Below are 17,248 nucleotides of genomic sequence, written 5' to 3'. Positions count from 1 at the left end.
ACGCGCCCGCCTGCCACGCAGGGGCTTCCTGGGCCCTGCTCTGGTCCCAGGAGGGAGGGGCTACATTCTCACCTGTCTCTGTCTGCAGTGCCGAGTCTGAAGGGTTGGGGACCCAGAGCCTCCCTCGGCCGTGAAGATGATCTGCACCTGGGCGTCAAGGCCTGTGTCTCAGGATCCAGCGAAAGTGGATTGGACTCTGAGGCTCCTTCGCAAACAACGCGACAGCGTCCCAGGCACACACGTGACTAGGCGACTAGGTTGTGCTTCGCAAACACCTATGTTTCAGAAGCATTTGAGGAAGGCAGTTGAAATGCAGATTTGCAGGGTGCCCCCAGGGTTTCTGACCTCGCAGCTTTTAGCAGAGTCTGGGAATCTGCATTTCGGACACCCGCTAAGGTGCTCCTGATGCTCCGCGTCCCAAAACCACCCTGCCATCTCCACCAATGCAGCAAAATAGTCCCCCTGTCTGCGCCCACTCCATCCTTTGGGTTCACGTTCAGAATCACTAGACATGACCTTGAAGTTCCTCTGCACCTCGCGCCACCTTGCCAAAAGCATGTGTGTGGTGGAGGGGCACGCGCTGAGACCCAGTCCTTCGCCGCTGCCCCGGGGATGGGCCAGGGCCCCATCCACTCGGGAGGTGGACCAACTGGACCTCCTGGCTAGAAGAGAGACGGGAGTGTTGGGTGCTACTCGGAAAATGAAACCACGGGGTTGGGGTGGGGGATGAGGCCCTGCGTGCGTTCTGTGACTCACGCCAGCTCTGTGTGGACACACATATCATAGGCACACACTGGGAGCACACAGTCACTGTCTGCTTCCCCACACAGCCAGTGTCCTTTGTCTCAGTCCATCTCCCCAGCTGTGATGTTCCAGTTTTGATAAAATGCCATTGTTATGCACACTTGGATCCTTAGGGCTATTCAAGGATCTGCACAGCTCTGCTGTGCGCTGTGCACATGTGCCCATGCACCAGCGAGTGTGTACACACACATGGGCAGCGGCGGAGCATAATACCAATCCATCATCACGCGAACCCTCCAGTCTAGGTGCACCTTTCAGGATGCAAAGGGCATCATATGCTTTGCATCATATGCTTTGGAGTCGAAAGAGCTCGGTTCAAATCCTACCCCCGCCCCTTCCTAGCTACCCAATCTTAGGGAAGTTAATTAAATTTGCGGGGCCCGAGTTTCCTTGTGAGGACGAAATGAGAGCGCTGGTAACACACCTAGGCCTAGGGCCGAATGGGAAACCTAGGAACCTGTCTCAGTCTTATTTTCTGTTTTGTTTTTTTCATGCAGGAAAGGGAAAGCTGGTGTTTAAGATTTTATTTATACACAGAGGGGAAAGGACGGGGAGAGGGAGAGAAACATCAACGTGTGGTCGCCTCCCACGCCCTGCTACTGGGCACCTGGCCCATAACCCAGGCATGTGCCCTGACTGGGAATCGAACTGGTGACCCTTCGGTTTGCAGGCCGGCACTCAATCCACTGAGCCACACCAGCCAGGGCATTAGCCAGTGTTCTTAATTGCGAGCATTAGAAATCATCTCTGGCCGAAGCAAGCGAGGGGAGAATGTATGAGAGCATGTTAGGAGCTTGCAAGGCTGCCAGGGGGCTGAAGAGCCAGGTGCAGGAAGCGGACTGGAACCCCGGGCGGGGGGGGGGGGGGCTCACGGCCAAGACGTGGCAAAAACCACACCTGGAGCAGTCTGGTGGCCTGCCCTCTGCACCCGGGACCTGAGTCCTAGATGCCACCGCCCCTCACGTGCAGTTGGCAAAACCATTCTCAGCCGTCTCTCTCTTCTCGGCTCACTTGCTCCAGGATTCAAAAACTCAGAGAGAGAGAAGGGGGTCCCTGGCCACACAGGATGGGGCCTGTACTCGGGCTGTGGTGGTCAGAAATGGCTGCAGACGTTTTGGCTTCCCCGGTCCGTGCTCCTCAGAAATGCAGGCATTCCAGAGGCCAAGCAGCCATAAAAGACCACTGGGCAGTCGATTCTCGTCACTTCCGAGGGTCGCTTCTCCTCCCTGTTCCCATCAGACAGTCATTAAGCTCCGAGGGCGCCTTCTCTGTGTCTCCAGGAACGCACCTGCGGGTTTTACCACCCCGGAGTTCCGTGGTTCAAGGACCCAGCAGGGCAGGAGATCCCTCTCCCTCATTTCTTAGCACCTAGTGGACACTACACTGTTTGTGAACATCCATGTTCTCCGCACACACAGGCTGCTCTCTCTCTCTCTCTCACTCACAAGGCACAGATCCACTGATAACATGTAAATAAGCCGTGGGAACATGCCCTGCAACCTGTAACGTGTTGGGCAAACGCCCTTGATCTTGGCCAAAAGGCTGAGAAGCCGCACATGTTGGGCCCACGGGAGCGGACATATTGTTTATTTCATTCTAATTTTCCATTTTTGCTGTTTAAAGAGCTGCCTGCCCTTGGTCGTGTTTTAACAGGAGGGAATCAGGACGCGGGATCCCCGACCACCTTTTCCAGTTCTGCAGAGCATCTTGCTTTCCTGCCCATCAGGAGGGGACCCAGACCAGACCAGACGGGAAGGGGGGGGCGGCGGGGGTCCAGCTCAAGCACCCCAACCCCTAGCCTAGGGGCCTCTCTGATAAGTCCCCCCAAGTCCCAGCGGGTCCCCGACCTGTCCCCCTCTCGCAGCCCACGTTGGCCCGAGCCCTGTGCACGTCCCGTCGCCCCCGCTCGCGTCCCCAACCGCGATTCTGGCTCGCGCTCTGCACACCCCGCGCGCCCGCCCCCGGTGCCCCCGGTGCACTTGGCGACTCCGCGCTGGCCGCGGGGCCGGCACGTGACCCAGAAACTTTGGAGGCCGCGGGGCGGGCGGCGGGTGGCGCTGCGGGGCGGGGAATCGCCGCCGGGCTCCTGGCGCGCGGGAGCGGGAGCCGGAGCCGGAGCCGGAGCCCCAGCGGGCGCGGGAGCTCGAACGGCAGCGCGCCCGGGCCCGTCCGCGCGGTCCCCCCGGGGCGGCGCCCAGGGACGCGGACAGCCGCTCGCGCCCGCCCGCCGCCACCCCCGCCTCTGCCTCCCTGTCGCACAGACAGATCGCCGCGCCGGTGCCGCGTCCCACTTCGCGCCCTCGCTGGTCTGGATGGGAAGTTAGGGAAGATGGACAGGGTCTCGCTGGCGTGGATCGCTCTCCTCTGGCTGACGGGTAAGCGGCCTTTCCCGCCGACCCCGGGAACTTTACCGGCATTCTCCCACGGAGGCGGGGGGCTCAGCCCCCGCCACCCCCACGGCCCCCGCTGGTGCAGAAGGCGCCCGGCAGGCTGGCGGCCGGTGGGGGAGGGGCTGCGCTTGTTAGCATGATGGGGGCGAGGAAGGGGGGAGCCCGCACACAAGGGAGACCATGGAGAGGCAGGTGTCTGACCCGTTGCAAACAGGGGACCGTCCCTCCTTCCCGGCGCGCATTTCCCGGTCCAGACAGCGGAGCTTCCTGAGTTTGCAGCGCTGGGGGAAGCCTGGCTGGACCAAACGGAAGCTCAGAGGAGACTGATTAATTAAGGAAACTGGTTTTCTGGGGGTGGGGGTGGAGGAGTGTCTAATTTCTTCCCTGGAGAAGCCGGGAACCAGAGGCGGGAACCAGAGGCGGTCTCGGGGCCGGAGGGGGTGGGGGGAAGAAGGGGGTTAGAGGCCCCATGGGTTTGGAGTTCAGGGCCTTGCTGTCTCTTACTGGGGCCGTTTGGGGAGTGGTCCCACAATCAGAGAGGACCCTCCCCCCCAGTAAACAGGTTTCCATCCCCCCAGTACACATAATCTTCAGGAGGTAGGGTTCTCCCAGCCTGTCACATCCTCCAGCTGAGCCCACTGTTGGGGGGGGTCCCTCCTCATGAACTTTCTCCTACCCTCTCCTACCCAAGAGCAAAGGCTCTTGTTCCTAACAAGTTGTCCCCACCGGATGATTCTGCACGTTTGAGGGCCAGGGGGCCAGACAGGGGGACCAGCCCTGAGTCTCAAAGCAGCCCTGCTTGGGCCAGGGTGTTTGGAAGGTGGCCTGCATGGGCCTGAGACAATGCCCGTGGAGTCCGAGAGATGGAGGGAAGGGACAAGGGAGCAGACAGGTTGTGAGGACGAGGTGAGGGCACTCACGAGGTGAGGGCAGGAGAGAAAATGCAAAATAGCATACCACCCCCCAAAAATGAAAACTTGTCCCTTCTGGGGCCACGTACCAAAAGACTGGGAGAAGCAAGTCAGCGGGAAAGGGGGAACACGCTCACAATATCTTAGGCAGGTCGGCAGAAGAGGGTAGGATTCACTTCAGAAAGGCAGACCCTGCTTCCCTGGGCTTCGGTGGCAGGTTTCTGACTGCCTCCGGGTTTCCAGCTCCACACGAAGGGCCCTGACTGGCCCCGGCCCCCCACTGGGTCCAGTTGGAGGGGCCCCTGAGCTGACTGTCTCCTTCCCACATTATTCAAATGTGAGTCATCTCTAATTTCAGGGTTGGGTTGATCCATGTCCCGCCCCCCTTTCCCTGGCCTCCCGGGACCTGCCACTCCCCCTCACTGATTCTGAATGTCCTCAACTTGCCTCTTCTCCATCATCAGATGCCAGGGCAGCCTTGGCCTTGAGCCTGTATCACACCTTCCCTGAAGTCAGCTAGGCACCTGGGGAGGGGTCCCCGAGTCAGGTGGTCTCCAGCTCTGCAGGGAGTGGGGACAGAAGGGAAAGGGCCCTTGATAGATGGCTCACACTCACATCTCTGGCGGGCACCCAGGCCCTCCAGCTCAGCTCTGTGAACAAATGCCTGTGGGGCTGAGGCCTGAGCCCCGTTCTCTCAACCCAGGGCCAGTGGGATTGGCGGTCTCCTGAGCTGCCTCTCTGAGGTTCCTGTGGAAGGGGGGTTTGTTTCTTTTGTGCTGTGAGGGGCGGCTGCTTTATCTGCGCCTTCCTCTTTTTGCACCTGGAGAAGCGGCCCCTGCCTAGACGCTGGCAACAGGTTAGTGAGCAGGGCCACCAGCTGTCAGACGCCTGGGCTTCTGTGCCCTGCAGGTGAGGCTGGCTCCCTGGGACTCACCGAGCACCCACCGCCATCCCCTGATCCCGGCTTCTGCCTCCCCCCACCCCCCCCTGCCAGCCCCTGAGCAAGTGGGGGCACCAATAATGGTGGTGGGGGAGGGGGCGGGGGAAGACAGACAGAGGGAATGGATTCAGACTCATCCTCCCCCGGAAACCCTGGGAGGGAAAGGTAAGACATTTCAGCCCAGCCCGATCAATGAATTCTCTTGTGGGGGTGGTGGAAGGGAGGGAGGGAAGGACAGATGAAAAATGAGTCAGAGAGCCAGGAAAAAAAGCCCCAACAAAAAAACCACCACGCACTCTCCCTCCGTCCCCTCCCCCGGCCCCCCTCCCCCGCCTTCTTCCCCTTCCCTCTTTTAACGCAGGCTGAGCAATTTCTAATCAAGGCGTCAGTGTTTTCCTCCGGCTCTCGCAGCTCCTTCCTGGTCTTTCAGGGCTTCAAACGCTGGCTCTCCCTCCACTGCAGATTCCGCCTGATGCTCCGTCATTGTCACGGGGGCATCGCTTCCCGTCACAGATTGTGTTCTGTTGTTGTCGGTCGTCCTTGTTGGTCCCGGCAAAACAAGATGCTCGCCGGCTGCCAGTGTAGCAACAGGTGCTGCGGAGCAGGAAGACGGGCAGGACGCTCCGCTCTGTCTTTGTCCCCACAGGTGGATGGCGCGGGCTGTGACCCTGGGGGGGGACGTGCTCCGGGAGCAGGCGATGTGTTTCCCTGGTGACTCTCTCCGGTTCTGGTGGAGACTGCTTGCTTCAGCAGCGTTTCTTCTGGGTCCCTCTTGGTTTCATTCATTCGTTCATTCATTCATCCTTCTTGCAGGCGTGTGGGAAGGTCGTGGGGTTTCTAAGGATTGGGGCAGGCGCTGAGAACCAAGAAGTAGAAGACAACCCTTGTCGTCAAAGGGTGTCAGTCTGTGCAGCGAGGGAAAGGTCCTGTGATGGGAGCCAGGGAGCCACACCGGTGGGAGGGACGTGCGTCCAGCCCACACCTGGGGGTGGTGCAGGGCTCTGAGGGGGACCCAGGAGAGGTGCTGGCCCTGTTGAGACGTTTATTCACACACAGTCAGTGGCGGAGTCCCTACCACATCCAGGCACTATGTAGGGCAAACAGAGGAAGCAGACGCTGTCCCTGCCTTCAGGGAGCTCATAGCCCGGTGGCGGACACACCCGTGTCAAGACTGAGATCAGCGTGTGCAGAAGCAGTAATGGGGACCTGCGGGCGTGCTGCAGGTGGGGAGGGGAGCTCTGCAGGGCTGCTGACCCAGCCTGCAGTGGGCAGGGAGGCGTCCAGACTGTTACATGGTCTGGTGGGCATTTGGGTAGACCGGGTGAGGACAGACGTGGCTGTGGAGAGATAAAGTGCTGGGAACCCTGGAGAAGGAAGAGGCGGTTTCAGAGATGGCCCGCACCTCACTCCCGTTGTCTCCTTTCCGTCCTGCATGCCTTTCCATTTCTCCCCCTCCTCTGTTCTGCGGCCCCCCATGGAAGGGACCTTGCTCAGCCCCAAGCATCTTCCCTCCGCAGCGTCTGACAGCTCTCCCCACTCCCCAGCCTCCCCCAGCCGGATGCTTCTCTCTGGACCAGGTCAAGGGGCTTCCTTCTGTATCTCCATCACTGCTTGGATTCTGGCCTCACAGGATTCTGCCGATTCTGCCGGCTGGCCCGCTCCCCAGACCCCTGTAAGGCTGCAGCAGCCTTACTGCAGTGCTGGTGTTGGGCTGCCCAGAAAGCCCGTTGGTTCTTTTCTGTAAGACGGATGTAGGAGCATTTACTTGTCTGCAACTTCATTCTATACAATGTTGTTAGATTGTAGTGTGACAGCTGCCCTATTAGAGTGCATTCAAAAAAAACCTTTAAAATCGGTGAAGTTCTGTGTCATCGTTTTAATATTGAGGATGGAAGAAAATACACGATATTTTTGGCCTAGTATGTTTTGTTATATCAAGAAAGCTAAAGGTGCACCTGAAACACACACAAAAAAATTAATGCCGTGTGTGGAGAAGGTGCTGTGACTGATCAAACGTGTAAAAAGCGGTTTGCGAAGTTTCATGCTGGAGATTTCTCGCTGGACGATGCTCCAAGGTCGGGTAGACCCGCTGATTGTGATCAAATTGAGACATTAATTGTGAACGATCAATGTTCTCCCCCATAGGAGATAGCCAACATACTCAAAATATCCAAATCAATAAGGTTATTGGTGAAAATGAAAAGTGTGTCTTTTATGGAAAAAATAAAGCTCATCTTAAGAGACAGGATCCAAGAGCTTAGTCTCCCCCCCACCACCCCGAAGAGCTTACTCTTAAGGCCACAATTAGCTGCAAGAGAGGCGGGTACTTGCGGGCCTGATTAAACCCTGGAAGCTCTGTTAGTGACAGAAGGGGACCATCAGCACCTCCATCTACAGAGTGAGGAGTTGGAAGGGCTTGTATAACATCCAGATGAGCATAATGTGGAGCTGAGGTGAGAAAGCTGGACTGGAAACACGGATAAGTTACAAAGGACCTCTCTTTCTCCCTCCCTTCCCCTCTTTCTAAAAGTAAATAAATAAGATCTTTAAAAAAAAAGAGTTAGCAAAGGTTGATGAGAGCTTTCTTCTGGAGGTTCTCTCCGTGCAGACAGCTGGCCCGCCCTAGCAAGTTGACCCACCTGAATGAACTGGATAAGACCGTTTCCAANACCACCCCGAAGAGCTTACTCTTAAGGCCACAATTAGCTGCAAGAGAGGCGGGTACTTGCGGGCCTGATTAAACCCTGGAAGCTCTGTTAGTGACAGAAGGGGACCATTAGCACCTCCATCTACAGAGTGAGGAGTTGGAAGGGCTTGTATAACATCCAGAGGAGCATAACGCGGAGCTGAGGTGAGAAAGCTGGACTGGAAACACGGATAAGGTACAAAGGACCTCTCTTTCTCCCTCCCTTCCCCTCTTTCTAAAAGTAAATAAATAAGATCTTTAAAAAAAAAAAGAGTTAGCAAAGGTTGATGAGAGCTTTCTTCTGGAGGTTCTCTCCGTGCAGACAGCTGGCCCGCCCTAGCAAGTTGACCCACCTGAATGAACTGGATAAGACCGTTTCCAAAGTGGCTGTGTCCTGCGGGGCAGTGACTGACCTCTTTAGGACGGCTTTGGTCCCGCTGGAACAGCAGGTGAGCCAGCTGACAGGAGCTCACCTCAGATCTCTGGGAGATGAGGCAGCACAGACAGGGAGGATGTAGGCCCCTCCCCGGCTTTCATCTGCACGGTGGCAGCAGGGAACAGGCCAGCATGGCTCCCCCGGACACGCAGAACATGCGCTTAATGAGCGGCACCCTCTGTGTGCAAAGCACCAGCGTGCTGGCTGCAAACTACAAGTAGGCCATGAGGGAAATCGGCATAGGCAGGGCCAGCGCCCGCATTTACCATAGCCCCGCGGAGAAGGGGAGAGATGCCACGTGCGGGGTCTCTCGGGAAGAAGATGTGCAAGAATGCTGTCGTAGTTTGTTAAATCTCCGCATGGTACATCTGGTCACCCTAACCCTAACATCAGGTGTCAGGGTGGCAGACGAGAGACTGATTCTGGCCCATGTAAGCAGGAAGGGAATTTATTTGGGAAGAAATTGATTAACTTGAGGAATCGATGGGAAAGTTGCAGCATTGGGCTTAGATTATTAGGTGCACACCAAGGGAATGAATGCCTAGTGTTCTTTGTCAACCCTTTATTTTAGTTGATTTTTTCACCCGTGTATTCCAGGAAGATGAATGGTTGCTATTTTGGGGGCAGGGGACCCGCCTGTGGTAGGCAGGCTTCCGCTCCTTGTCGTTCGGACTGTGGACCGAACGTGGAAGAGATGCTTGGACACGCCTCATCCATCGTACACTTAGAAAACCTGCCCATCAGTTTCCCCTCAAACAACATCTTAGGAAATTGGGACATATTACACATGGGAAGGCAGAGATTTATATTGTCAGGGTGAATCGGGGGGAAACCTTAGAGGTCTGAAGGCAAAGACATGCTAGGAAATGAGAACTTCTCTTTTTTTCCATTGATTTTGAGAGAGAGAGGTGGGGGAGGGGGAACACTGATTTGTTGTTCCACTTATCTGTTCATCCACTGGTTGATTCTTGTATGTGCCCTGACTGGGGATTGAACTCACAACTTTGGCATATTGGGATGACACTCTAACCAACCGAGCTACTTGGTCAGGGCTTGGGAAATGGGCAGTTCTCAGGTCAGATCCCACTTCTGGGCCTTCAAGAGTTCGGGCGTGGGTGCGCCGTACACACGACTTCTAAAAATGCTTGCCCAGAACAGGGCTGATTTTCCATGACCTTTCGCAGCGGTCTTTGGTTCTCCACAGTGGGGCTGGGCTCTCTGCCCTGCCTCCCAAGGATGCTGGCACGAATGGCTTACTACGTGCAGGGAAAAGGAACTTGCTTTGAAAAAATGAAAAGTGCTAAAATAAGAACAGCATTGCTTCAGACACCGCTTTTGTTACCTCCCAAGAACACAGCTTTCACGGACAGAATCCTTCTCGGCACACGGGAATTGGGCCAGGGCCTGCTCCTGCCGTCCAGGCAGGCACTTGGGGCTGAGCTTGCCTGACCTGGGGACCGGGTGCCTGGGGCCCGGGGCTGAGATGGGGCTGTCACTCACCCCTCTCCTTTAGGCAGCTGTCCTGGAGATTGGCCAGAACCCATTCTCTGCGCCGGGGATGCAGCCTTTCATAGGTTCATTCACTCCCGGATGCATTTCCACACATGTGGGCTTCTTCGATGTCCACGCCCTTGCCGTGCTGAGCAGGAGTCCGAGCCAACCACGTCCTGGTCCCTGGCCTCAGGGGCCTTCGAGTTAGAAACCGAGTTTATGTGCAAGTTCTCAGGATTGAGGACTGGTCTTTTATACCTTTCTTTCCAGGACTTCACGTAGGGTTTTAAAAATGTTTCTGGCCCTGGCCCGGTGGCTCTGTAGGAGCGTCATCTGCACATTCACCAAGAGGTTGTGGGTTCGATCCCTGCTCAGGGTGTGTGCCGGAGGCAGCCAATCGATGTTTCCCTTTCATAGAGATGTATGTGTCCCTCCCTCCCTCCCTCTCTCTCAAAAAAATATAAGTGATTAAAAAAACACATCCTCAGGTGAGGACAGAAACACATTTCCGATGGGATTTGAATTAGGGCAGGTTTGCTGAGAAGCACGATAAAAGCGGAGGGAACCGACTGCGGGTCACAGGACTTCTGCAAATGCAGAGCCCCGCCTGCAACCCGCGGCGCGCCCTCTCCTGCCGCTGCGCTCAGGATCCCACCTTGACAGACGTGCCCTGCACAGTCTGGTCCCCCACCCCCCCTCGCCGTAATTGGTTTCCTGTCCGCCGTCTCACTCAGGCTTCCCAGGGCACACGCCTTAGCTTGTGGGACAAACATTCTTTCTGCCCGCTGTCAGTTTCTCTCTAAGAGCTGGCAGCAGAAGTCCGTGATGGTGCCCCCGGTTCCTGGACCCAGAGCCCCGCCTTCGCGCAGCGCCCACCTGTGCGTGCACCCTGCCCCCATGCTCCGGGACCCTCTGCCTGCGTTCCCAGGACCTGCACCCTTGCAGGCACTGGCGCCTCCCGGGTGCAGGGAGTAACATGGTTATAGTTATCGGGGTGGACCGTATTTTCCTACGTGCTCAGAGAGACAGATCAGGGAGAAGCCCTCAGGCGCTGCGTCAAGGCATTTGGTTTTATCTCAGAAGAAATGGGAATGAACACAAGCCTTACGCAGGGGACAGATGCCATTCGAAGTGTCTTTAAAAGTGCTGTTGCACATGCTTGGGTTGCAGGCTGGTTCCCTGCAGGCCAACTCCCAGCAGGGGATGCACGAAAGGCAACCATACATTGATGTTTCTCTCCCTCTCTCCTTCCCCTCTAAAGATACATAAATAAATAAATAATCTAAAAAAATTTTTAAAAAGTGCTGTTGATAGAAAGCAAGTGGAGCGAGTGCTGGGCCAGGCGCAGGGTCCCCAGAAGAGGCTGTTACAGAGGCGGTCGATGTGGGCCTGTGTGGGTGGTGGCCCCGAGCTGCGGAGCCAGTCCGCCAGCGCCAGTGTCCCAGCTGACTGTCGCTTGCTAACTCGGAGATGTTGGGAAGAGACCTCTGTTCTCTAAGAATCAGTTTCTTCACCTCTAAACGGGGTATAATAACAACACCCACTTTATAGGCTTTTTGGGGAGAACTCTTTGAGATACTACCTGGATAGTGCTCCACACAATTTCTGACCCGTGGAGAGCCTTCTGTAACTATTACCTAGCGGTGGGGACGGCCACCTGCTGTGATGTAAGGGATGACAGAGAAGGGGCAGATTTGAGAGCAGTTCAGCCTTAGTGGTCAGCCAAGGGTGGACAGGGCTGGAGAGGAAATCCCCCAAGTTCCGATTTCTCTCTGAGGCAGCAGGCCAGGGGCAGCCCAGCGGAGAGCTGGGAGAGAGGACGAACCGGCTCATAAGCAAAAGGTAGGAAGAAAGGAGATGATGAACGAGGCGCAGACACGCTCAATTCAGAGTGGCTGTGAAACATGCAGATACAGCCCACGGGAGTTGCAGGCCTGGGACGTAGCTGGTGGTTGCAACCACGGGACAGAGGGAGGCTTCTTGGGCTGCTCGCAAGATGAGTAATTACTTCACAGCGGCTGAAATTGTGCATGTATTTTTCTGGCATTCAAAGACATCCTTCTAAGCCTCTGTAGACTCCATCCTGAAAAGCATCAGGTTTTTATTGAAACAGAAAAAACGAAGAATGTGTGAGAGGTGGGACCCAGACTCAGGGCTCCCTGAGTCCCAGGCGTGCCTGTCGTGTCCACACGGCCTTCCTGTCTCAGGCCTCACCCCAGCCGGCTCCTGTCTCCAAGGGCCCACTCTGGGGGCAGGACGGGGCCTGGTGAGAGGTATTTTTCACAATGGGGTGGGCGGGAAGCAGCATCACAGGGTCAGATTCGGATCAGCCTCGCCTGAGGGTCAGAGGAAACAATACCTGAGCTCCAGGACGGGGACTGGCATCAGGGCCCAGGCGAGCTGGTGGGAGCTCCGAGCAAGGCTTGGATCCCAGTGGGACACACGGTTGCACATCAGGTGGAGAGAAAGCAGGCTGCTCAGAGGGTGTAGGGGACCCAAGCCGTCACTTGCGATCCAGGGGGAGACCCTCCCCAGGGGGAACGGCGTTCCTAACAGACTTGGCCAGGTAGGCGTGGGAATCAGTGGCGTCTGTCCTACGGTGTGACGCTCACGGAGCTCAAGCAGGCCTCGTCGTTTTCAGCTTCCTCTGTAACCCTTCACTCCTGTCCCTCCCAGACCCGGTAAACGGACATTTCCCCCGCAATTCCTAGTCCCTCCCTCTCCAGCTGTCCAAATCAGTCAGCTCAGAGTCCCTGGGGTCCCATTAGACTGCGCATGTGCACACAGAGGCGCCCGGGGTCACCCTCCGCCGCCAACTTCCCGGGGCACCTGTGCGGCGGAGCCAGGACGAGTACCCGCAGGACTGCCGCATACAGCGCCAGGCTTCCCAGTCCGGCTTTCCCGGCCAGTTCTGCCGGTCTGCCCCCGTGGACTCAGCATCGCACACCCTGCTGGCTGTGCGCCCCCGGCTGCAGGTTCACGGCCGCACAGAGGTCAAGGCTGACCTGGCAAAGAGCGGCACAGCAGTGACTGAGCGCCTGCTCTGTACGGTGCGACCCTGAGTGCGCAGGAGGAGACGGCATTCCGCCCCTGCCGACTCCAGGCAGCAGTCAGTGTTGTTCTGCTTTCACAGAGGGACCCGAAACTCCTCCCCCGGGCGGCGTTCGCTGGGTTTCTTGAAGGGAGGAGCGGGTGACACTTGGATTCTAATTTAGGCTCCAAGATCCGTGCCTCTGGCTGTCAGGCTGCAAGGGGGCAGATGCTTCTGAAAGCGTGTTCCCTTTTTTCGAGGACGTAAGTTCATGTCCATGTCGTTCTCTTAGCTGAGAACCGAGTGACCTCTCTTAATAAGTAAAGGAGTCCAGTGGCCCGGTCAGCGGCTCGCCTCTCGTTCGTTAGCGGAGCACAGCCCTGGGAGGGAGGTTGTCCTTGCTACTCATCTAATGAACCAAACGCCACAGTTCGCTCTCTGGAAAAACAACACTTCCGTGCGCCTCCTGCCTCCTTAGCTGGTTTTATTTATCCTAGGGAGGCCAGCACACGCAAGTTCCCGAGTGCGCCTGAATGGGTAGCAGAGCCGACAGGTGGCGGGGTCAAGTGCACAGCACTGTGCTGGGAACAGTGCCTGTCACTGGTCACCCCACTTCAGCCCCTGCTAACCGAAGTCACTTCTCCTCTCTGCCCCATTGTAGTTGCCCGGGAAATTGGGACTTGAATAGGATTTGAAGAATGACAAGGTTAAAAAGACTAATGTGCCGGAATTTGAGGGGAACTGTGAAGAGTCGGGGAGAATGCATTAGCCACATCCCCACTTGCGGGGGCAGCAGGGAGCCCCTGGCTGGGATGGGTTGCACAGTCTGGCCGTAGTCAGACCTGCCAGTGGTGGGTGGTCATCAAGAGGCAGGACGCTCAGAACTGTGGGCAGGGGACAGAGTAGTGTCTGAGAACCGCCCGCCACAGGTCACAGTCACAGGGCCACTCTCAGCAGGTGACCAACGAGGTCATGTTGGTTAGCAACCCAATGAGCAAGAATTATGAGGCTCATTTTACAGGTGGAGAGGCCTCGCCTCACGTGCTCTATGGCCAGATAAGATCCCAGGCCCTGTCTCTTTTTTTTTGTTAGATTTTATTTATTTATTTTTAGAGAGAGGGGAAAGGAGGGAGATAGAGAAACATTGATCGGTTGCCTCTCGAGAGCCCCCTCCTGGGGGCCTAGCCCACAACCCAGGCATGTTCCCTAGCTGGGAATCAAACCCATGACCCTTTGGTTCGCAGGCTGGCACTCATTCCACTGAGCCACCCCAGCCAGGGCCCCGTCTTCCGGCACCAATGCTGTTTGGCTACCTACACCATGCCATTCACGATGCATCGGACAAACGGTTTCTCCGCAGAGCCCTAGAAATTCCCACATGACCAGTCCCTGAACGGCTGATCCGTTCCTCCAGTGGCCCCACAGGTGGTCACTGAGCGCTGGGTAGGCTCAGACACTTTGGGGAATCGCTAAACCGCAAGTACCCTGTCGTGTTCCCTTCCTGGACCAAGAGAGGGCAGAAAGCCTTCCCCCCATCGGCATTCGAACCTAGTTCCTCAGAGCGCTCTGGCCGAAGACAGGCCCTGGCCTGGAGAGCAGAAAAGAGGGTCCAGATAGGGCCCCTTGCCCACGTCAAAGGTGCTTTTACACAGACATCCCGCACTAAGTGCGTGCTAGAGCTGCGGCCGTGACTGCTCGGCAGGGTGTCGGGTGAGTGCGGGCACCCGTGCATGAGGCTGGTCCTCTCCTGCGTAGGTTCTAGTCCACCCGCCCAGGCGACCCGAGGCGGGCTTGGTGGGCTCCTGGATTCATTTCCCAACCCCTGTCTATTCAGAGTCCCTTTGTCTGCTTCTCATCATAGTTCTGTGTCTGCTGCTAACCTCAGATCCAGCCAGAAACGCTCAACTCTCCGCCCACTCACCTGAGGGTGTCACATCCTCTTTGCCTGGGGTCTCTAGCTCTTAGCATTGAGCTCACGGAGGTCCTCAGCCCCTCCAGCACTCCCCCCACCCGGTCTTTCATTGGCTGAAGTGTCCCTCTCTGTCACGGGCAGCCAGCCTCAGGCGTCCACTTAAACATCTCATGTTCCTTTCAACCTCTCCCACCAGCCGGCTTGCCCTTCAGAGCTTTTGAAGTCGGTCTACTGCTTCTGATCGGAAATTCTCCGCGTCTCTCAAAGTCTTCCTTCCCCTTCATCTCCGTCCCCTCTGCTTGGGCGCCAGCTGCCAGGGAAGTCACTTCCCCCTGAAGTCACACACCCTGGCTTTCCTGTCTGTTTTGATTAAACACGTGTGGCCCGCCTATGGGGTCCCAAGCCAGGGCGACAAGACGAGACCCGTTCCTCACCGGACCGGTGCAATGGGCGTGCCAGGCGTGGAAACCGATCCCTGCCAGGATCCTTGTCACTGTGGGGNTCTAGCTCTTAGCATTGAGCTCACGGAGGTCCTCAGCCCCTCCAGCACTCCCCCCACCCGGTCTTTCATTGGCTGAAGTGTCCCTCTCTGTCACGGGCAGCCAGCCTCAGGCGTCCACTTAAACATCTCATGTTCCTTTCAACCTCTCCCACCAGCCGGCTTGCCCTTCAGAGCTTTTGAAGTCGGTCTACTGCTTCTGATCGGAAATTCTCCGCGTCTCTCAAAGTCTTCCTTCCCCTTCATCTCCGTCCCCTCTGCTTGGGCGCCAGCTGCCAGGGAAGTCACTTCCCCCTGAAGTCACACACCCTGGCTTCACCGTCTGTTTTGATTAAACACGTGTGGCCCGCCTATGGGGTCCCAAGCCAGGGCGACAAGACGAGACCCGTTCCTCACCGGACCGGTGCAATGGGTGTGCCAGGCGTGGAAACCGATCCCTGCCAGGATCCTTGTCACCGGGGGGAGTGTCTGAAGGAGGACACCAGGAACGCTGACAGCACAGGGAGGAGGTGAAGTGGGTTTGGAGAAGGGCAAGGACGTTTCCCAGGAAGCGAGGCGAAGTGTTCCAGAACTAGGGAGCACCACATGCCCCAAGCTGGGGGTGCAAGGCAGCCCCGGGGGGAGCCGGTATTTAGAGGCTGGTGCTCAGAGGCGCTGCGGGAAGTGAGATGAGGAGGGAAGAGGAGCCGTACACGTCTTGCTGAGAATGTGGGAGGCCATGGAGGAGCAGTGGAGGGTTGTGGTTTTGTTTTTTTTTTCAATTCTCACTCAAGGACTTGCTTATTGATTTTAGAGAGAGGGGACGGGAGGGAGAGAGACATTGACCGTCTGCCTCTTGTATGCACCCCGACTGGGGACCGAACATAGAACCCAGCCACGTTCTCCAACCGGGAATCAAACCAGCGCCCTTTCCGTTTATGGGACGATGCCCAACCCCCAGAGCCACACTGGCCAGGGCAGGGGTGAAGGGTTTTAAGGAGAACCCTAACAGTCGGATTAGAAGGCCCCCTGAACTCGAGATAAGGTCCTGCCTGTGGCAGCTGCCAGCAAGAGACCAGACAAGTGGCCCTGCAGTGTTAGAAGAGATGAAGAAGAAGTTCTGAAATGGAGGGGCAGACATATTATCGATGTCAAAGGAGCACGTGGTTGACGTCACTTAGTGCCTGATTGGACACTGGGGACAATGGTGGGTTTCTGGAAAGGGCAGCTGGGTGGCTACGGGGGCCATTCACAGTGCTGGAGAAAACAGGGAGGGGCAGGTGAGCGGGTGAGGTGGGACAGCCTGACCCCGTGGCGCATGGCACCGTCCAGGATGCCGTAGCTGGCTGCACACCCTCATTCTGTGTTTCAGCCCTGGCGGAAGGCCTCCAGGTGACGGTGCCCGACAAGAAGAAGGTGGCCATGCTCTTCCAACCCACGCTGCTCCGCTGCCGCTTCTCCACCTCCTCCCACCAGCCCGCGGTTGTGCAGTGGAAGTTCAAGTCCTACTGCCAGGACCGCATGGGGGAGTCCTTGGCACTGTCCTCTCCCCGGGCCCAGTCTCTCAGCAAAAGGAACCTGGAGTGGGACCCCTACCTGGACTGCTTGGACAGCAGGAGGACCGTCCGGGTGGTCGCTTCCAAACAGGGCTCAACCATCACCCTGGGCGATTTCTACAGGGGCCGAGAGATCACCATCGTGCACGGTAGGCAATGCCGCCTCCCGGCGGAGGCTGGGCAGCGGGAGGGCCCTTAGCACTGTTCTTCCCAGACGCGGGGCGCTGGCCAGCCTCTCGGCCCTCCAGCCCCTCCAGATGTGGGTTTTAGGGGGCACAGAGGTGTCACGAAGCCTCACATACTGCTTTCGAGGGAGGGCGAGGGGAGGGGGGTGGGTTGGGAAATATCTAGAGAGGAGCTTCGAAAACGCTCTTTCTGAGCCCGACCTCCGGTCTGGGGAGCTCGTCATCAGAACCGAGAGGAAGTAGGTTCTAGTGAGAGAACTTCCCCACGTAGCTACCTAGCTACCGCGCACCTTGGCGTCCGTCTGGGGCCCTTCCCCAAGCTCAGGAAGCAGGTGCCCTCCCCAGGGGAAGGGATGCTCACCAGGGAGTTCCGGAGCCAGGCGGCTGCTGGGCCCACACCCCAGGAGGTCTGGTCTCAGGTCTACCCT

General features: G+C 57.2%; 1 protein-coding gene across 2 annotated transcripts in view; it reads left to right on the top strand.

Moving 5' to 3' along the window:
- Nucleotides 1–2,874: 2,874 nt before the first annotated feature.
- The window catches only part of ILDR2 (immunoglobulin like domain containing receptor 2), a 48,538-nt gene continuing 34,164 nt past the window's right edge, over nucleotides 2,875–17,248 (top strand). For both annotated transcript variants that reach the window (XM_037035146.1, XM_037035145.1), the window contains exons 1-2: nucleotides 2,875–3,179; nucleotides 16,452–16,784. In XM_037035146.1, the coding sequence (XP_036891041.1) occupies nucleotides 3,134–3,179; nucleotides 16,452–16,784 (379 nt within the window). In that variant the 5' untranslated portion in view covers nucleotides 2,875–3,133. The remainder of the gene's footprint in view (nucleotides 3,180–16,451; nucleotides 16,785–17,248) is intronic.

This window comes from Sturnira hondurensis, unplaced genomic scaffold, assembly GCF_014824575.4.
Source record: "Sturnira hondurensis isolate 20B ecotype Veracruz unplaced genomic scaffold, ASM1482457v3 Scaffold0022215, whole genome shotgun sequence".
NCBI classification, from domain to species: Eukaryota; Metazoa; Chordata; class Mammalia; order Chiroptera; family Phyllostomidae; genus Sturnira; species Sturnira hondurensis.
This window is presented reverse-complemented; position numbering and strand designations above follow the sequence as displayed.